This window comes from Protopterus annectens, chromosome 15.part0 (assembly GCF_019279795.1).
Source record: "Protopterus annectens isolate FY-2018-M chromosome 15.part0, PAN1.0, whole genome shotgun sequence".
NCBI lineage: Eukaryota > Metazoa > Chordata > Ceratodontiformes > Protopteridae > Protopterus > Protopterus annectens.
Window position 1 is genome coordinate 262,939,956 of NC_056749.1, and position 21,961 is coordinate 262,961,916.

General features: G+C 42.0%; 1 protein-coding gene across 1 annotated transcript in view; it reads right to left on the reverse strand.

Annotated features, from left to right (window-relative positions):
- OGT (O-linked N-acetylglucosamine (GlcNAc) transferase) overlaps nt 1-21,961 on the reverse strand; it is a 2,411,396-nt gene that overhangs the window by 1,694,838 nt on the left and 694,597 nt on the right. Inside the window, exon 5 of the mRNA XM_044057256.1 lies at nt 13,188-13,304. Coding sequence (XP_043913191.1) covers nt 13,188-13,304 — 117 coding nt within the window. The remainder of the gene's footprint in view (nt 1-13,187; nt 13,305-21,961) is intronic.

A 21,961-nucleotide genomic window follows, 5' to 3' on the forward strand; every position in this document is an offset into this window, starting at 1 on the left:
GAAATAAATCAAGTTGAATTTGTTTTATGCAATTTTCCAAGCAGTTAGCTGTAGTGTTTTTAAGTTTGGATGCAGGGTCTTGTAATTGTTCTGCGTTAGAAGTAAAGGACATAGAGGTAGATGCCATGAATGCGTCCGAGACATGCTTCTCAGTAGCGGGTACCAATGTTGCCATGGCCAGTCTGGAGCTATCAGAATTACCTTTGGCTGTTCCTCTCTGATCTTCAGTAGAACTTTGTACATCAAAGGAAGAGGTGGAAAGGCATATACTGTCAGGTCCTTCCAGCTGAAAGAAAGGGAGTCCACCCTCCAGGCAAGTGGGTGGTATACTCTTGAGCAAAATTTCTTCAGTTGGTGGTTGTGTGGGGAGGCAAACAGGTCTATCTCTGGCCTTCCCCATTTCTCTGTTATGGTTTTGAAAATATCCGGATGCAGCATCCATTCGTGAGCATCCGTGGTAGTCCTGCTTAAGCTGTCTGCTAGTGAATTCTCTTTTCCTGGTACAAATCTGGCCTGCAGTTGGATGTTGAGATTCAGATTCATTCCACAGGTCCATTGCCGTCCGGCATAGAGGGTATGAATGTGTGCCTCCCTGTTTGTTGATGCACCACATGACTGTGGTATTGTCCGTCCTTATCAGCAGGTGTCCTTGCTGAATGAATGGTCTGAATGCCTCGATTGCATGTTTCACTGCCAGCATCTCCTTTAGATTTATGTGTAGATTTAGCTGGTCTTGTGACCATAGGCCTTGGATGCACTTGTCTTCCATGTGTGCCCCCCAGCCTAGGTCTGAGGCATCCGTGGTGATGGTCTGTTTTGGATGTGGTTTGTGGAAAGGCAGTCCTCTGTTTATCTGGCAGGCCTGGGCCCACCACAGGAATTCTTTTTTCAGGCATGGAATGATTGGTATCTGGGCTTCTAGACTGTCTGTGTTGAGACCATACATTCTTAAGGTACCACTGTAACTTTCTCATATGCAGCCTGGCATGTGGGATCAATATTATGCAGGATGCCATGTAACCCAGGGCCTGCAGGACTTGCCTTGCAGTAAGCTGAGTTTGTCTTGTTAAGGCCATGAAATAGACTGGTAGTTGCTTTTATTTTTCCTCTGTGAGAAAAGCCATCTGAGTTATTGTGTCCAGTTCTGCACCCAAAAATGTTATCCTTTGGGATGGCACTAGTCTTGATTTTTGTATGTTGACTGTGTATCCCAAGGCTTGCAGCAGTTGTATGACATTGGCCAAACCCTTTATTAATTTTGTCTTGTTGTCCACTTGTATTAGGCAGTCGTCCAGGTATGGGTAGATTTGAATTCCCTGAAGCCTGCAATGAGCAATAACTGATGCCAGGCATTTTGTGAATACTCTGGGCGCAGTAGATAAGCCAAAGGGCAATGCTGAGAATTGATAATGCTCTGATCCTGCAAGAAATCTGAGGTGTCTTCTGCAATCTGGTCGTACAGGGACGTGCAGGTATGCCTCCTTGAGATCTAGAATCACCAGCCAAGACTCCTTGCCCAACATGGGAAGAAGTTGCTGTAGGGTCAGCATTTTGAATTTTGGAACAATGAGGTATGTGTTCAGTGCGGACAAATCGAGAATAGGTCTCCATTGATTTTCTTTTCTTGGTACAAGGAATAGTCAGGAGTAAAATCCTTGGCCTTGTTCCATAGATGGTACCTTTTCTATTTCTCTAATCCTTAGTAAACTGATGATTTGTTTTAGAGCCTATGATGTCTGGCTTGGTGGAAGGTTTGGCATTCCTCTCTTTTTTGGTAGAGTGTGGAAGTGAAACCTGTAGCCCTGGTCTATTGTTTGTAAAGTCCATTTGTCTCCTGTAATACAATGCCAGTTTCTTGAGAATAAGGCTAGCTTTCCGCCCAAGGGTGCTTCCAGTTGTTCCCTGGTAGGCGGAATCAGAGCCAAGTCATTGTGTTTGTCCTGTAGAAGTGGTTGCAGTCGCATCTGTGGCGGCACTTCTTTGGTTGGCAGGTGGCCACTGACGACCCCTGTAGGCACCCCTAGATTGACCTCTGCCTCTTGGGCATCTATTTCTGCCTCTCTGTGGTCTGGAGGTGTCTGGAAAGGACCAATTCTTTGAAGGCCAATTTCTGCTAATCCTTGGAGGTTGGACCTGCAAAAAATCCTTGACTGTTTGGACAGATTTTGCTTTCTCTTCCACTTTCTTTAGAACCTCCTGTGCAGGGGAGCCAAACAAACTTCGCTTCTCCATAGGGGCATCCAGGAGCTTGGACTTAACATGGTCTGGTAAGGATTGTTCTTTTAACCAGGCATGCCTTTGAATCACTGCTCCAGTCATAGCTGATCTAAATGAAGCCTCCAGTGCATCATAGCCACATTTTAAAAAATGATTACTGACCTGCTGAGAATTGTGTACCAAATCCTGAAGGGACTTGCGGTCTAAAGGTTCAGGAGAAGCCAGCTTTTTATTCAGTTGATCTAACAAAAACTCCTGGTACTGAATCATGTGAAATTGACAGTTTAAAGCCCTGGCAGAAAGAGTAGCAGATGTATAAACCTTTTTACCCCATCTCTCTAATGCTCTAGATTCTCTTTCAGATGGAAGTGGGGTTTTGGCAGAGGCAGCTGCAACACCTTTAGGGCCCTGAGAAATGGTTTCTGGGTCTGCAGCATGAGCTTTATACAAGTGGTAGTGAGAATCCGGGACCCTGTAGTATCTGTCAGGCTTTGCAAGGGCCGGGGGAAGAGAATCAGGGGCAGTACTGGCATCATTGTATGCATCATCAACATCTGAAAGTACAGGTGGAATGGCTAAAGGCCTATGCTGTGGTAAGTGTAAAAAAGTCCTTAGCCTTTTTCTAGAATCAGAGAAACCCTGACCCTGCCATTGGAAGTGTTCCCTCAGAGTGTAGGGTTTCCCCAAAAGAAAATTCTTCTGGAGGTGAGGCAGAAGGAATGGAGTCTTCTGCATCAGAATCCTCATAAGGTGAGTACGGGCCTTCCTGATGGTCCGATGCATCTGAACCATCCGAGGAGTAGTCAGAGGACAGAGGTTCAGGGGGTTGAGTCCTAGGCCTCTTATCAGGAGGGGGTTGTGAGGCCCTATCTGGGTGAGGATGGGATCCCCTGATCAAAGAAATAAGGTCCTCAGCAAGGCTGAGAATCTGGGAACTAGAGGTAGGCCTGTGAGAGGGAGCTTTTGTAGGTAAGGCCTTGGAAAGTTTGGCTGCTTTAGCCCTGGAAAAGGCCTTGATAGACATAGAAGCAGGGGGTCTAGCTGCCCCACGTGCAGGAGTAGAGATGTCCAATGGAATAGTGTCAGACAACTCTTGTGTGCCTGCTTCAGCAGGAATTTCTGTAGCCGACTCAGCCATGGCCTGTGTGGTCTCGGTAATCGGAGGCATGCTTTCGGCCGAAGGGAGAACAGAGATCTCGGTTTCAGCCGAAACAGAGACACTCGCGGTAGGACTAACCGTGGTTTCAGCCGAAACCGCGGGCCGCGAGTCTCGGTCCTTTTCTTTGCGTTTTTTAGCTAAATGCGAAGTCGGAGTCTCCGACGGCATTTTATATGCAAAAGTGGAGCCAAAAAACTCTTCAGCAAACTCCGACCGACGTCTAAGAGTCCGTCGGTTGAAGGAAGCACAGGCTAAACAGGCTGATACGTCGTGGTCTGGGCCTAAGCAAGGTAGGCAGTAAGAGTGGAAATCCTTATGAGGTATTTGTTTCCCACAAGTTAAACAATTATTTACTTTGTCTGACATCGGCTGCGGCAAGAAAGAGTCCCCAACGGGGTACTTAGCTTTTTAGAAGTCTTCAGTAAGCTGAAATCTCTGGATCTGACCGACCGGCACTTGCGAACAGCTTCTGCTTCGGGCACCGCGCGGCAAGAAAGACGGAGGAAAATGGCATCGGCTGATGCCTTTCTACCCTAGCAGCTATGACGTCGGGTGAAGTGCGACATCAGCCGAGGCCAGACCCAGATCAGAGAGCCTCGAATGCAGAGAACAGATTTCACCGGACAAGGAGTTTCAGTAGACCAGCCTCATATGCTTATAGGTTCATAGGTTCATAGGTTCATACTAGGCTATCTGCCAGAGGGCATTTACAAGCCTAGCCCATAGTTTTGTGGCTTACGCCACCCCTTTAGTATGGGGAACTATACCCATTATTTTGCTGTGTCTCTGTTGAGCAGTGACACTGAGGTAATCCCTGGGGTATATCTGCGATCTCCCATCCAATGGTCAAGATTTCTCTTGAACAAGGCCAGCGAGGTGCTCTGCCTCACATATACCGGGATTTTATTCCACAGCATAGGGAGTCTTTGGGTGATGAATCTATCCCTCCAGCACGTCCTATTAATAGCCGTGTCGAGGTTTAAGTCTCCCGCCCTTGTGACTCTGACGGATCTAGATTTTTTGAGGTGAAGCATATTCATCAAATCTGGGTTTGACATGGCCTTGTATGTTAGGCAAAGGTCACCTCTGAGCAAGCGGTAAGCGACTGAATAGAGCTGGAGTTCTTTCAGTCGGGCAGCATAGGACAGATGTTTGAGACTTCAACTCCAGAATGCCTGCAAAGAACATATCCTCCAAAGACGATATGGGAACCCTTATTATAGAACACCCAGAATTTAAATAAAAGGGGAGTCCAAATGCTTCCTCTTGCTTCTATTTCCTTGGGTCCTCCTCCTCCACAGGGGCTTCAAAGGTAGGGTACAAACTGGATGGGGAGCTCGCCAAGTGAGCCCTGAGGATGACCGTCCCTTTTGACTAGGATGAATGGACAGAGTGATGGAATCCACAGGAGGCTGGGACAGAACAGAGTGGGATACAGCCACCTCCTCTCTGGATCTGGAGAGGAGAGTCAAAAGCTGAAGCCAAAAACAGTGCTGAAGCAGCACACCCAACCGCGGTCCTACAGATGAGGGAATCTCCAATTCCTATCAGACTCTACTTAGAGCCAGACAACAGTGCCAAATTGTCCAGAGCCAAGGCACAAAAGGACAAGGAAGGCTCCAGGAACTTGGACTCTGACCCCAGAATCTTTCTCTTCATAAATCCAAGAACTAGAATTAAGACAATGGTTGTTAATGCTGGGACCAGAGAAGCTTCAGACACCATTTTATCTTTCTCAAGTGGAGTCTTGAAAAAAGTGTCATGAAAATCACGAATGCCAAGACCAAATCTTGAGGTATTCTCTCTCAATTAGCACAGTTTAAGTGGAAAACCCCTGAAACCTGATGAACAGGAACGTGATGTGGACTTTAAATTGTTACTGAAAAACTCAAACGAAGAAGTGGTAACCAGTCATGAAGTGGCAGCATTATGAAAAAGAGCACCATCAGAAACTAAAAGAAAGGTCCAGTATTAGTCTCTAGGAATTTTTTGTCACTTAAAAATTTTACTGAAGTTTTTTTTCCAACCGGGAAGGAGGGATTGCCTTTCCATCCTCTGAAGCAACATGTGACGTAAAACATATGGGTGTGTTCTGGCAAAGGAGTAATCTCTTAGAAAGGAGACATTTCCTCCCACTGCCATCTGTACCCAATCTGGAACAGCTTATAACCCACTTGCCTTAATCTGTTGCCAAAGACAGAAATGAAGACTCAGACTTTCTGAAAGAGGTAAGGTCTCAGTCATTCTGCCTCGACTGTCCTTTGTGCGGGGGGGCTCCAGCTGTTTTTTGGAACCTCTCTGTCACTGCTTTTTAAATGTCTGCTTACCAACAATCCGCTGTGACCATTTTCTTTTTTCTTGTCAAAACTGGATGAGAGAGCAGAAAGTTCCTTGAAAAATTTAGAGGGGGAGCAGAAAAATCAAGACTCATCAGCTTACTTATCACACATTTTAGTAACTTCATCGGGGTGGAGTACAAAAACTAATCGACCCTTTTTTTTTTTTTTTTTTTTTTTACATCTTCTGGGAGGTTTTCAGAACGCAGCCAGAAAAATCCCTTCAAAAAATACCAGTAGCAACAACCCCGGAAGCAGTATCTAGAGAGACAAACACTTCAAACAATGAATAGTGACCCAAGAAACAGAATAAAGTAAAACACAAAGCAGTATTCTCTCACAAAAGGGAACGACAACTAAAACATTCCTCAACAATTTCGCAATTAGAACAAATGAAGTCTAAAAACTGCAGCATACACTTCTCCCCCAAAACTTATCAACCCCCTTTACCATCCTTGTGTGATGTGGAAGGATTTAAAATTAACAAAATGCTTAGCAGCAGCTGAATTAACCAAGGCTATAGCTGCTGGGTCAGGCCTGAGATTGGTGCGTAAAAATGTAAAAGACCAAGAAAGTCTGTGCATTCTATTTGTTTTCTTATGGGCAAGCAGGTTGGCTGTCAAGGAAAAGTAGTTGTGTACACTTACCATAAAGGCAGATGTTAGAGTGTATTCACTGTTGCAGTCATTACATTTGGGTTATCTGCTTGCAGTAGCCCTCAGTCAGCCTGATTAACAAAGTCTTGGGTCCTGCGTTGGATGCTGTCCCTTCCTCCATGACATCACATCATCAGGGGGTATAAAACATGCAGCTGACGCCATTACATCAGTTTTTCTTGCCCCAGATGTCAGGTGCCCCCCTAATGGGAAGCAATTACGTCTATTACAAGGATATACCTCCAACAAAAAAGCAAATACACCAAAAAGCTTTTTGAGCATAGTAAGGGAGAGTAGAGGTATAGCCAAAAGAAGAAAGGGGGCTGGAGGGAGGGTAACCAGGACTGCAACAGTGACTACACTAACATTTACATGTATGTTAAGTGTAAACAACTGTACTATGTTCTTCGTGTTTCACTGTTGCAGTCATTACATTTGGGTAGATTCCCAAAGCTAAGGTCGGGAGGCGGAATTTAAATAGAATTAGGACCAGCTATAAGACCCTGCAAGACTGCAGTGGGAAAGCCAGCTCTGGATTTAGAGAAAATTGGCAAATGATAATGCTTGGTGAAAGTATGTACAGAACTCCAGGTAGCAGCTTCTAGGATGTCCCTGCTAGGAACGCCCCTGAGAAAGGCTGTGGAGGTAGATGCAGCCTGGTTGAATGGGGTCTGATGCCCTGTGGGATAGGTTTCCATGGTGCTTATAGCAGAAATGAATGCAGTGGCCTATCCACTTTGAAATGGCTTGCTTTGAAATAGCTTTCCCCTCTGTCCCTGAAATGCCACCAGCAGTTGTTTAGATTTCCTGTGAGGTTTAGTCCTGTCCAAGTAAAATCTAAGTTCTCTGTGCACATCTAAGGAGTGCAGTATTCGTTCTCTTTTGTTCTGTGGGTTGGGAAAGAAGGTAGGCAAATGAATGGAATGATTAAGAACCACACGGGATACCACCTTGGGCATGAAGGAAGGACTGGTTCTGAGGGACACCCTGTCTGCATGAAAGATGATTAAAGGCTCCACTGCCATAAGGTCCTGTAATTCAGATACTCTTCAAGAAGTGATTACTGAAAGGAAAGCTGTTTTCCAGGAAAGGAATTTTAAATCTGCAGCAGCAGCTGGCTCAAAAGGAGGAAGAGCGAGTTTCTCCAAGACAAAGTTAAGGTCCCAGGCTGGACTTGGAGCTCTCCTGGGTGGCCTTCAATTTTTGGCCCCTCGGAGGAACTGCTTGAACCAGTGGGTGAGAAGAGGGGAGGCTGTGTGTGCTGTAATGAGCTGAAATGGCTGAGGCATGAATTTTGATGCAGGAAAAGGACAAGCCCTTATGAAGCATCTCAGTCAAGTATTGTAGAATCTGAGGTAAAGTGGGCACTGCTGCGCTCATCCCTGGAGACTGATTCCAGGCACAAAATCTTTTCCATTTTGCAGCACAAGATTTTCTAGTACTAGGCCTCCTTGCCTCTAAAATGATATCCATCACTGATTCATTGAGGGATGGTAAAGGAGAGAATAGGTAATTAGCCAGGCTGCTAGGTTCAGGGTTTGCAGCTGAGGGTGCAGAATCTGGTTCTCCTGCTGAGACAACAGGGAAGGAGTCTGAGGTAGGTGCCATGGGGCCAAGCATGACAATGCACAAGAGAGGGCACCCAATGCTGACATGGCCAGTCTGGTGCAATTAAAATCATCCTTGGCTTGTCCTGTTTGATCTTTAGCAGTACCTTGGAAAGGAGAGGCAGAGGAGGAAAGGTATAAACTGGTAGTTTTTTTCCAGCTGAAGGATAGAGCATCCACTTTCCAAGTTAGCGTGTGGGAAATCCTTGTGCAAAATTTGTCCAATTGATGGTTCTGGGGGGAGAATCAGGTCTATATCTGGGCTCCCCCACTTGCTTGTCAACATGTTGAAAATCCTTGGTTCCAGTTTCCACGCGTGTGGGTTCATGAGGTTTCTGCTTAGTCCGTCTGTCAGTGTATTTACTTTTCCTGGCAGGAATTGAACTTGTAGATTCACCTGGTAGCTCAAGACTGTGTTCCACAATGCCATGGCTGGTCTGCAGAGGGGGTAAAGAATGTGTACCCCCCCCCCTGCTTATGTACCACATGACAGTGTTGTCTGGCTTTACCATTAGTTGCCCTGGAAGAATGTGGCCCTTGAAGGCTGTCAGAGCATTCTGTACAGCGAACATTTCCTTTTGATTTATGTGCAGGTGCATTTGACTTGGGTTCCATTTGCCCTGGATGCGGTTCCCTGAAAGGTGAGCCCCCCATGCATAGTCTGATGCGCCTGTTAAGGTTTGGGCGGCAGGGGGTAGTGTGAATGGTAGTCCCTGTTTGGGTGGCAGGCCTCTGCCAAAGGAACTAAGCATAGGCAAGCTAGGAAAGGAATCCTTGCTTCTAGATTCTGTAAAAGTTGACACCATAGGCTTTTGAGATACCACTGTAGCTTCCTCATATGCAGCCTTGCATATGGAATTAGAAGAATGCAGGAGGCCATGAACCTGAGATACCATTGTAGTTTCCTCATATGCAGCCTTGCATATGGAATTAGAAGAATGCAGGAGGCCATGAACCCCCAAGGCTTGCAGTATTTGCCTTGCAGATAGCTGGGTTTTTGTGGCCAGTTGTTTGAAGTAGGATGTCAAATGAATCAGTTTCTCTGGCGTGAGGAAAGCCATCTGGGAAGTTGTATTCAAGCTTGCTCCCAGGAATTTAACTTGTTGACAGGGTACCAGGTGTGATTTCTTTTTGTTTATGGTGTACCCCAGACAAGTCAGCACCCTTTGAACAAAGGCCAGATGATTCAAAATATGTCCTGGCTTTCTGCCTGAATTAGACAATCGTCCAGGTATAGGTTTATTTGAATATTGCTTTGTCTGCAAAATACAATGACTGGAGCTAGGCACTTTGTGAATACCCTGGGCACAGTAGAAAAGCCAAAGGGCAGTGCAGATAACTGATAGTGCATGTAGCCTGCTTTGAAGCGTAGGTATCTTCTGCAAGACTCCCTGATGGGGATTTGCAGGTATGCTTCTTTTAAGTCTAGTGTTGCCAACCATGCATCTTTGCCTAGCATAGGAAGCACCTGGTGCAGAGTCAGCATTTTGAATTTTGGAATCACCAGAAAGGTGTTTAGAGTAGAAAAGTCCATGATAGGACGCCATGTATTGCCTTTTCTGGGTACCAGGAAAGGTCTCGGAATAGAAACCTTGTCCCTTTTCCTCTTCTGGTACCAAATGAAGAAGAGGTCATCAAGTATGCCCCTAATCCTTCTGTATGCACCATTAACTTCATTAATACCGACTTGCTTATATACATTTGAGGACAAATATATTTCCATTCTCCTATTACAATCAGTTTGGTCCATAAAAACCAACCCCCCCCACCTTTATCGGGGTTCATCACCCTGATATTACACATGTTCAGTAAGTGGACGAAATCTATTTCATTGGCAGAAATTTTCCTTTTATGCTTTTTACCCATCTGTGTCTTATTCAGCACACTCATCAAATCCATTTCATACATTTTTTCAAACATTGCAAGGGTTTCATGCAGGGGCAGATTAAACAGGCTAGAAACTCTTAAGCTGTTAGTTAATGAGGAATTTGAACCCATTAAACAAGTGAGATTCAGCTTACGTACAAAATTTTAATTCTATAACGGTCCTGACAAAATCAGCTCTCCTATCAGGTACAAATGTCAACTCCTTTGCAAACAATTCAACCATATCATGTTCGATGTTTAAAGCAGTAAATTTAAATATTTTAAAGTCTCCTTCAGAACTTACAAGGATTTCTAGTCCATCTTGGGGGGCCTCAATTCTTTCTCCAATTCTTTTTAAATACATCTAGACTTTTAATGTACTTTTTATATATTGTTGCATGTTTAAACAATGTTTAAGTGACACAGAAGTTTAATATTTTAACTATCTTTTGATATTCAATGATATTGTGGATGTAATGTATGAATTCAACACCAAGACATGCAGTTAAATGTTGAAGTGCAGATAGTAAGACTATTTTATGTAAAAATCAATTAAATAATTGAGTATTTTGATTATGTATTTAAATGTTGAGTTCATCGTCTTTCTTTGTCTGAAGTTGGGGCACTGACTCCAAAAGCGCTCACTATCAAACTGACTGTTTGCATTGTTGGCTGGTTTGTGTTAACTAGTTCATTTAGTTTTGTGTGGTCTATGAATCAGGAACCCTGTAATATCAGTCAGGTTTTCTGGGAGCAGGAGGCAAAGAATCAGGGGCCAAACTAGATTCCGTAAAGGCATCAACAATGTCTAGTACAGAAGGTATAGCTAAAGGCCTATGCTGAGGCAGGAGTAAGAAATCGCTAAGCCTCTTCTGAATCAGAAAAATCCTGGCTTTCCCAGTGGAAATGCTCCCTTAGAGTATGTAAGATTTAACCAAAAGAAAAATCCTCTGGAGGGGAAACAGAGGGAATTAGAGTCCTCTGCATCAGAATCCTCATAAGTGGATAAGGGCAAATCCAGATCAGAAAAATCAGAATCCTGGTCAGAAGATTTATAAACAACTTCAGTCCTAGGTCTCTTAGAAGGGGGAGGTTAGATGATCTGATTAAAGTTAAGATCTTCAGCCATTCTTATTTGTCTTTTAGGCATAGAGGCCTGAGCATGTGGCCTGGGCGTCAGTTTCTTAGTCATGGTTCGAGAATTAGGCCTAAATGAAGGAGGCGTTTGTTTAATATGAAAGTCCATAGGCCTGAATACACCCTCAGAAGCCAGTGCCTGCACAGCGGCTCCAGATCCATCCAAGGTAGAGACATCCGCAGATTGCACAGTTGAAGCATCTCGCAGCATAATGGACTCCAAATGGGTCTCAGTAGAGGCCTGCAAATCAGAAGTAGCGGGTATCAGGGGCTGTGAAAAGCACCAGAGTACTGGCAACTGGCTCAGAAGAAGCGTCGGCGGCTTTGGACCTAGGTGGTCTGTCTTTATCTTTGCCTTTTTTGGTATACCGGTAGCCGGATGGCTAACCGAAACTTCTGGATAATTAAACAGAGAACCGAAATATTTAGAGGCGAAAATATACAGATGACTGATAGTGCGCTGATTAAATAAAGTGAAAAAGTTATTATAAGCACCAGCTATGGTCTCTGGGGAACTATGGGTGTGGTTAGCCAGGGTTAGGGTGGTAGAACGACCTGGATGAAGTAGTTGATTTAAGCCTGCCCAGAACTTTTGAGGGTTGCTTTGGCGTTTTTGTAGGAGATTTTGGTAGAAGCTTTTTTTTATCTAGTAAAACTAATTTTTTTTTGTATCATTCCTGAGTTGAGGATATTTTAGATGGTCAAGTGGGGCTTTAGTTGTTCTCCAGCTGGCCCAGGCTCTGCTTCTAGTTTTGATTTTAGATTTGGTATCTTTTGTGACCCATGGTGTTGTGTTTGATCTAGATTTTATTGTACGTGCGGGAGCATGGGAATCAAGGATACTTAGGAATTTAGTGTTAAAGTGAGCTATAGCCTCTTCTAATGGTAGAATTTTTAGTTTTGACCAGTTAACTGCTTTTAGTTCATTTAGGAATATAGCAGTGTCAAAGTTATTCCTGTTTCTAAGTGTTTTATATTTGGTCTGATGAGCATTTCCTGCCTTATGTTTTATGATACAGGTTAACAAATGGTCGCTAAGGTCATCAGGGAGAGTGCCAGCTGTGTACAGTTGGGGTTGGTTATTAACTAGGATCTAGTCAAGGATACTTTTCCTGTTGGTCAGTTTGTTTATCCTAGTGGGAGAGGTTATGGTCTGTTTAAACTGGGATAAGTTTATAGGGGTGGGGGTTCAGAGGAGCAGGGGTGCCAATCGGTATTGCAGTCACCAAGAACTTTGGCTTCTTGGGGATAGGTAGTGGATAACCAGTATAGGACAACCTCTAGGGTATTTAATTTGTTGCCTGGCAGAATTTAAGCACAGAATGTTCAAGCATTTGTTCTGGTTAATCTGTAGTTGGGTTATGAGGAGTACTGCATTATTGAATTGGGATGGTAATGGTGTCTCTATTAACATACTATTTTTGTAAAGGAGTGCTATCCCAACTCCTTTCCTTGTAGTACGGTCTAACCATACTAACCGATAACCAACTGTTTTGGGCACAAGGAAGGTGCCCTGAAGCTTCAGAAGCTGTCCGGCTGTTGGATCCCAAGCATGACATAACCATACAGCTTAGGCTACTATAGAAGTAATCAACATGAATCTGGAGAGTAATAAGTGCTGTGAGGCATCAACACAAATCACTACACCATTGTGCCACTCCACATAATATAATGTTACCACAGATTCAGCATACAGGTCCAGTGCTAATACTTCAATTTTTTCCCAGACTCGCTACACAAGCTTTCTAAAGCCTGGAAACTTTACAGAATTAAGCTCCAAATACCATCTGTAGCTTCCTTAACTTATTGCCCACAAATCGTGGCAACTTCTGCATGCAAGACTTGCTTTAAGAAAAACGCCCAAGGAACTTAAACAATGATAATCAATTTAAGTACAAACCTACAAGCATGCTAAGTTTACATCAACAGACCAGAACTTCTTTAGTAAGTAGCCTAACCAGTATAACAGAGTGAATAAACTTGGCTTAACACCACAAATAAATCAAGTTGTACATTCTGGTGGGCTTACTTGACGGCTGCGAGTTACATTCTTACTAAACACAATACAGCAATTCTGTTTGACCACTGTTTGTATGAAACTCACCATGTAAAAATTACAAAATAGATGTCTCAAAAGCATCACAAAAATATATCCCTAAAAATATGCATGCAAAAATGTCTACAGTCCAAGTGTCTAATAAAACTATACCTTTTCAAAGTGATGAATTGCCAGCCATATCTCTCCTTGAGCATTGAAAACACAGCCCAAGTTACTCCACGCCACTGCAAAATTCGGCTGAGTTTCTATCGCTTTCAGATAACAAGCCTTTAAATGGGTAAAAGGAAAGACAGGCAGAGATAATGGAAAGAAAATAAGGGATGAGGAAAGAGTTGTTAAAGAAAAAAAAAAAGGGGGGGGAGAAAATTCTAGATTAGGATTCACTCTCAAAACAGAAAAAAGCAGACCTACAGTATAGGCTTGCACGCACAAGAACTGCAAGCGCAAAGCACAGGCTGATGTCCCTATGCCAGCGCAAACCAACCAAAACCAACCAGCAGACTGCCATTCTTCAGTTATGAGGGGGACAACATCCAAAACAGTAAAAGAAAAAGGTTTTACCAGGATCTGCTCATGAGAACTTGCTCTAAAGAAATTAAACTCCCAGTTCAAGTAACACTTGATGCACTTGCATAACAGCAAGTCAAGCAATACGCTTCACTCCGGTTAAGGGGTTTTCAGATTATAAGTGAGCATTTATTCAACAGGTCCAGAAAAATAAAACCAAAAATCATGAGCCTCATTCAAGAAGTCCGGAGAGAAGGTGTCTGTTTTAAGTTGCTTTGAATTCAATTATAGTCGCACAAGGAATTCAATATAACTGACTTTACTCATGTCTTCCGTGCAATTCTTTACATCCAACTACTAACAGCCATAAAGAAAACCTTTGCTGCAATACACACCTTTACAAGCTCAGCTACTAATCATATGGGAAACCACTTGCTCAACTAAGGGAAAGGGGGAAGCTACCAGTTCTTGGAGACTAACCCAGGTACCCACAAGAATGCATGCCATGTAACAAAATAATACTTAAAACCTCAATCCCCGATGCAAACAGCATTACATTAAGTCATGAGCAGCTCTAAAAACACTAGTGTAAAGTAGCATACAAAGAACATTTTTTTCAGGGACTTAACCAATGGCTTAGTCACCTTATGAGGCATTTATACACTTAACCCCTCATGCACCTAGAAGATACAGGCTGATAATACAAGTGAACTCTTCATAGCCCCTTTGATCCTTACCCTACTGCAATGGAAATTAGTTCATTAAGCCATAGAATATCACCAATCTATGCAATTTCAACTACAAAACTGCTCCAGTATAAAGCAAAAAATAAATAAACATTACCTTGTGTTAGTGTAATTAAACACAAACAATGACTGACAAAATGTATGGCCTGCTATGCCTTTCATAAAACTATTTTTGATTATTCTTTCAACAATGGTGATTTTGTAGAATAGCCAGTGTTGTACCAAAATAGACAGGGCAGTGATGCCAGCTGTCATATTACACATTTCTTCTGGGGCAAAACTTCCCCTCATCTTAAGCCCAGCCTCCATTGTTAAAGGCATGACATTAAGAGCAGATCACAATGTTACCAAAGGCATTCAGCTACAACTAACCTTAAAAACATGCAGTTGCTCCCTTCATCAATCCCTGGTCTCGGCACACAGAAAAATCAATAAAGTCTGCAGTCCCAATTAGAAACATACTTTACCCACAGAAGAGTATGATTTGATACAGGCAAAGAAAGTTTGAGCCTTTCGAAGTTCTTAAATTCTGGTAATTTAAGTCCACTATGGAAGAAAGTGTGCTTTAAAGTAAGGCCAGTTTAGAATTTCAGTACACAAGATTGGTACATAGAGCCATTAAAATCGTGAGAGACCCCAGTTCGAAGAATGCATTAATGACTACACCTCAAAACCCATTACTTGACATAATGGCTGTTAAGATTGCCGTTTTGCACATCACACTTTGAAGTACATGAAAACATTATCTGAAATCCCAACATTTCCAGGCTGGATCACTGCTACCTGAAAAGAAAATGTAAAAGGACTTAATTCAGAAAAGTAAGTGTCAAAAGAGAAGCCAAGTTCAACACCCACTGAAGGCAAGTTTTAAAGTAGGCGTACTACACTAATACAAGAACATGACAAAAGTAGTTAAAAGACTTTAAGGACACTTGCACAATACAAGACAATTATTCGGACACAAAAATGTGAAGTACTTCACTTGGTCAAATAACTGGCTATAAATGGAGAACAGTGGACCACACCCCTAAGTGAAGATCCAGAAAATCAAGTGACATGGTTACGTCAAGGTCCACTATTTCAACTTTTCACATCAAACTGCTATTATTGCTAAAACATGAACTCAATCTTCATATATTATTGATGAAAGGTGCACCTGTTAGTTTAGAAGATACCTCTCGGCTGTCCCTGATTTTACCTTCTATGCTTTAACCCCGTCCCTTGTAAAATGGTTGATTTTTTTGATACATCACTGTGGATTACAGTCAAAGTAATGTTCAACATTAACATGTTTCAACTCGCTGTCCAGAAAAATTATGAAAATATATACATTTTACCTCAAGATACAACTTCAAGAGGAATAAAAGATATTCCTGATTTGGCCATTTTCCAACCCCCACACACACACACACACACACACACACACTGCTCAATACAACTGAACAAAGCTAAAAACAAAGATAGAGAGCTACGGTTTGGTACCCAATAGCTACAATGATACACCAGTTACTGAGCTCACCCAAGTAATGCTGGATTTACAATAGCACAGTGTTTGACAGGTTTCAGAATAAATAACCATCAGAAGAATTTCAGGAAAAAAAAAAGGACATGGAATAAAGATGAGAACATGAGAACATAAAATATATGGCAACATCAGTCTTAAGAAATGGTCAGAACACAAACAGAGCTATGCAAATACACTATCACCGTCCACTGTTCTCAACTACCGCTAAGCAACTTCCAAGTAGTAAGCCTCTCTGTAGTGTAAAGCAACAACTAAGAAAATAGCACCCTCTGGAGAGAAATACTTTCCAAGCTGTTATATAAGCTATGCGTGGAAGAATCAAGCACTTTACCAGGTTTTCCACCAATGGAAGAAAAACAGAATAGACTGCAGTTTCATAAACACAAGGACAGCCATGCCCCTCTCCCACGAGTCAAAATGGTGCTACAAGAAGTCTCCACCCAACAGTCTTTTGTAACAGGCAGGAAGAAAATTGTAGAATGCACAAAGGCTTCCCTTTCTATGCTGCACTCTAGACTACTACACTAAAAAATGAACTCTGCCTTTGGCAGCCTACAGTCTAAACTACCCTCATTTGGTGTTCAAAAAGTTTACACTACAGTAAATGGTGTCATAGTTAATGAGCGAGCCATACCAGTAAGTGTCTACTAAAATTTAAGTTAGTGGACCTGGATGGAGTAGGACCAATCCTCCACACACTACTGCAAAAAGCAAGCCATATGACCACCCTGAAAAACTAACTTACAAGCACAACTTAAAAGGCGATAGAATATAAGAGAAAGTTTCTAGACTTCCATGAAACAGGCCAGGACACATGAACCCTATACAGAAACAAAAGCTAACCAGGCATCTTCCTGGGGGACCACTTTTCATCTACTTTCATCTCAAGTATTTTCACAATTACTCCCACAAATGCTTAGCTTGGTGAATGAGCAGTTTTAACTGTAATCAAGCTACTTTATCACAAATATTTTTTTTCAGATACCAGTGGGGTCCCCCCCAGGGTTCTGTGCTAGGACCTCTCCTGTTGGGCATCTACTTTTCTGAACTCAAACCCAATACCAAAGGGCTCTGGCTTACTAAGTTTGCAGATGACTGCAAGCTAGAAGCATCCCCCAAATAGCTTAGCTAACCTGCAGGAAGGTCTGCCCCAAATAACCAGTGCCAAAATCATGGATTAAACTAAATGCCAGGAAATACATTAATGCATCCTTTGGGAAGTCATTTATCCCAGGAAACTACCACATTAACAACATGCCCTTAAGCTCTGACCCAGTTGTTCAGGAAGTAGTAACTTATGTGGACAGTGACCTTAAGAATGACCAACATGTGCCCATTGCTGTAAAAGTCAATCTATACAGAACTGCTTATAAACAAAGACTGTGCATTTCTATGGATGTCAATTCCTCCCTTCACTCAGCCCTAATTAGGTCAACCACGGAATATAATAATGCCCCCTCTGACATGTACCTGTCCAGACGTGCATCTGGAACACCCACAGAGATACATTACTAAAAAGATAAAAGACCTAAACATGTCCTATATGGACCAACTCAAACACCTCTCACTACACTCTGTATTTGACAGACTGCTAAGAGATTACACGTGTCTGACATACAAGGCATCCTCTCTGAACCAATAATAAATGGATGTACTGCACATCAGCAAGTCAAATGGCAGCTCCTAAATGCTTTATCCAATGCGTGGTTCCCCTAAACATCATCTAGGTTATGATCCCAGTTACTCTCATCAGGGTAATACATTATCAACCATGGAATGGCAAAGGCCAATCTCTAGTCAACTGGGGTAGGTTAATTCAAGTACAAAAAGGGAACTGGCTAAGCATAAATGGGCCACAAGGGCAGCTGCTTACCTATGAGCCTATTACTTTTTGCCAGATCACCACCCAGCTGCATGAAAAAAATTGTTTTAACGGACGAGACACTCAATTAAAACTTGAGTTCTTCCAAAAACTCCTTGCCTATTCAGATTAAAACATCCTTACCCTCGTCTGAATCTTGAGCGGTTATATAACATTTAAAATATGCTAAAAATGGTAACTATAACTGTTTAAAGACAATCTTGAAACAGTTGCATAAAAATACTACCAAAACTTCACAATGCCTTCCAAAAGTGGAAAGTCCAACTTGACTGCCTGAAAACAAACTTTACGTACAACAATCTTAAATTTAATACATGATTTTTCAGTCAATGAACAAGAATCAAATGATGAATTTAGTAAACGACAGTCATTTTTTAAACACTTAAAGTGAGAGAAGTCAAAAAACTTGAGATATTTTTTTACTGTATTATCAAGTTGACAAGCTGCTTAGCAGTGTACAGGGGTAAGGCACTGAATATGCACTAAGCAAATGAAGTTCAGTGTCTTGGTTGCCTGTAAGAGCCATCAAGGTAGGATGGCAGTGAGCCACCACTGTGAGGCCAGCAGATATCTACACAGTGAGGAGAAAAAAAAGATGGCAGCTATAGTGGAACCTTGAAGAGCAAAGCCCCAGAGAAGAGGATGCTCTGCCAAGGGAGAAAGTACACTGGTCCACTCCATGACACTGCACGACTACTGGCCAAGAATAAATAGATCGTAGAAACCCCCCCAATTGGGAATCCCCAGCTTCTGCAACTACAAAACGGGCTTACTGGGTGCAAACAGAGAAGCTACCTGGCCCATGTCCTGTAAGGGGTACAAAGATAGCCAACACTTAAAACCACACATCCATCATCTGCTCCCCAAACACATTAAACATGAAGCACTATAATTACCAGCATAAACCAGCGTCTGCAGTTACGCAAAATAATAAAAGATCTGCATTTAACTGCTTGGGATTCAACTGTGATGATACTGCTTTAAAGATAAGTCACATATCAAAGCTACTGAGATGCTGTGATGGCAGGGAGAACAATGACTAGCTACAATGAGAGTTTGTGTTTGTATACGTACTCATAATGCAGCACTAAATCCCAGATGCCATACTGCAAGCTCAGAACGTATTTCAGGAACCAAGGTGCATAGCTGGGTAGGTTAACCACAGCAAAACATGTAAGCAACACTAAGTCCCATTCCTCATTTTCAAATGCTCGTTTTATCTTAAGGGATCCTTCACTAACCATTTCTGCTGCATCAAACAATTTGGAATAAAAACGGTCATCTAAAGAGAATGAATTTATCAATTTTCCTCTGTATATTTAGAAGAGACTACTGTAAACCATCCCGCACTCACTTATTCAGGGCCCCTTTTCAGCTGCAAACGTAAAAATACTTCAGGATTTAAAAAGTGTTATTTGCCTGCATGACCCAACATTTTCTAAAAGAACTAAAGGGAGGGTTAACCAAAAGAAAGGAACATACCAAGCAGGGACCATAACAGCCTTAAAAATAAGCTGAGCCTTATCCATTAAGGGTTCTGTTTGCAGGATTATCCTTGCAACAATCAGCATTCAACATGCTTTTTTTTTTTCCAAAATTTCCCACACTCAGAATGAACACCTGTAATGATGCAAGCAATGACACCATGAAGACACTATACAAGCTCACTTGTACCCCCAACCCCAAAGTCCTGCCAGTTTTACATCTTGCCACTACCATATCAGAAACAAGTACTTCAAGGAATGAAACATGCAAACTAATAAAGAGGTTTTACTTAGAACCAACCTTAAAATAAAATGGACAAATATTTAAACTTTTAGAAGTTACCACTTGAGATTTGAAGTTGAATAAAAAATATAAATAGTCATAATAGACTTTGCAGGTGGAACCAAAGACTGCTTGGTGTACAGCAGGAATGTGTTCAGCCTACAAATGGGAACTTCTGTCTTTCGTGTGCTTGTAGACTTGGCTGGCTAACTATTCTGTAAAGATAAACACTTTTCTTATTCTTGAGCATAATAAAGAAAACAACAAAGACTAATGAGAGGTGTGCTCAAGTATAAAGACAGGCCTACAAGTCTACAGAGGTGGCCAACACTATCCAGATGAAATTTCTGAAAATGTTAAAACTCTCAACAGCTTTCCATTATCTATCACAGACAAAAGTGAAACTAGAGAATAAAAGTCTCTAAAAAGTAAAGACTCAGCAGACAAGGTTTTGCAGCTTCTGCCAAATTCCACTAAAGACTTTTATTAAAACCTATTTACTCCAGTGATCCAAATATTTTATTTTTCAGCAAGAGAAATGAATCCAAAACCTTCTGCCCACAACCTGCCAGGTGACCTGAACTTTCCATAGCGTTCACAATTTACAATGTGCTGTACCTAAACAAAAAGACACCATAAGTGGATGTTATTAGGGGATAGTCTACTTATCACATGCATATAGTGACTGACCTAACCAGTGCTACACAAGTACAAAACCTAGTTAAAAAAAGAACTGAACAGTAATGTGTAGCAGATCATCTTCAGCTGAGTTCCAAGATGAGAATTTCTTAGTGTGAATTACGACCATGCATACTAGAAAGCCTTGTGTCCAACTACTTAAGGTATCTACCCTTTTGCTTGAGAAAGCTGTTTATACCTCAAGGAATGAAACATTGCTTGTGGTACTTCTGGGCCAGGAGTACAATACGTGAGCACAGGGACTCAAATACAATGGCCTTTTACAAGGACTGCTGTGGATTCCTGCTATTTAGCCGAATGATAGACTATATTAATGACAGTGACTCAAATAGCAGTGAAGATAATATAGAAAATGAGCATTATTCCACATAAAGATGCAGTACGACAAAGTGCTCAGCTGCAAGCAGGATTGTGTCAGCGCCTGTGCACATACCTTAAAGTGCATCACTTTCCATCCCTCTCTATAGCAAAGGAAACTGCACTGTAAGCCTCCAATATTTGCATGTTTTGATGACAATTCAAACTGCTGAAGAGCAACACTGATGCAATGTCTCCATTCTTTCTAAGTGTGGTGTTTGTGCAACAACAGAAGACATTAACATTCTTCTAAATGCAAGGATAATGTCCCCCACATCTTAGGCTGCCTAATGCGTTACTCAACGATCCAACTTCACTGTTCACATTTTCAACAGCTTGCTACTGGCTACAACCTCGGACTCAAAAAAACTACTTCATATCCAACTTCAGGCCTCAGCTTGCATTTCAAAACAGACACCAAAAAGGGGTGCATAAAGTCTCAAGACAGAGCCCCATATCCAGTTCTGTGGCTTGAAGTAATTAAAGAAAAATTCTGTAATTGGAATTTACCTAAACAGTACATCTTCCAATAGATCACTGCTGCAGTAGCCTAAACTACTGGGGTTATACCTCATCAATGATAGGATCAGCAGTTAGCTTTTCAAAGCCTGATGACACTCTCACTTGCTCTAACTGCCTGGAACTAGAGTAGAACTAGACATGAAAAGCAGTTTAAGAGAGTGCAAAAAGTTTCAGAGCTTTGCAGCATCAAGAGGAGGACAGAACTTTCAAAGGTACACACTGGAGAAAAAAAATAAATCAGTGGAATTTGACAAGAAAATACAACTCCTTGAAAGGAAGGTGGGTGCATATAAATGCTTGCAATGGCAGCATTTCAGTTTTATGGCATTCTTGGACAGAGGTATAGTTCCACGAGGGCTTAGAGTATTGAAAATGCCCTCGTATGGAAATGTGTATCCTGACTTACTGAAACAGTGGCAACAGTTGAATTTGAGACTGAGCCTTGATTACATGAAATTAATGAATGCATTTTTCGCTCCCATTGAAGCAGAAATGAGAGAAGAAATGGTTATGGAGACAGTTAACTTTAATGCCATCTTTTAAGAATCTGTTACCAAAATACCAGCAAATGATTGATAGACTGCACTTACTTGACAATCGTTTGGAAGCAGTTAAAAAACGGAAGTTACTTAGAGACATGGGAGATTTTCAAAAAGGCCATATCTTCTCTTGGCCCAAAAATGACATTACGGTAAAGAATGGGTTTAATGACACTAACAATTCAGTAATGAAAAAACCCAATTTAGATAGTCTAGACGACTTTCCTGAAATTAATTCTCAGCCTAGTTCACGTGATAAGACTAACTTTGCCAGTTGGTGGTTTGGTTGCCACCACGCCTTCTTCTAGTGCACTTGCGTCACAAACAGAAGAGAGAAATGGCGATGTGATTATACCAGTGAGTGAAACTAGTGTTGGCGC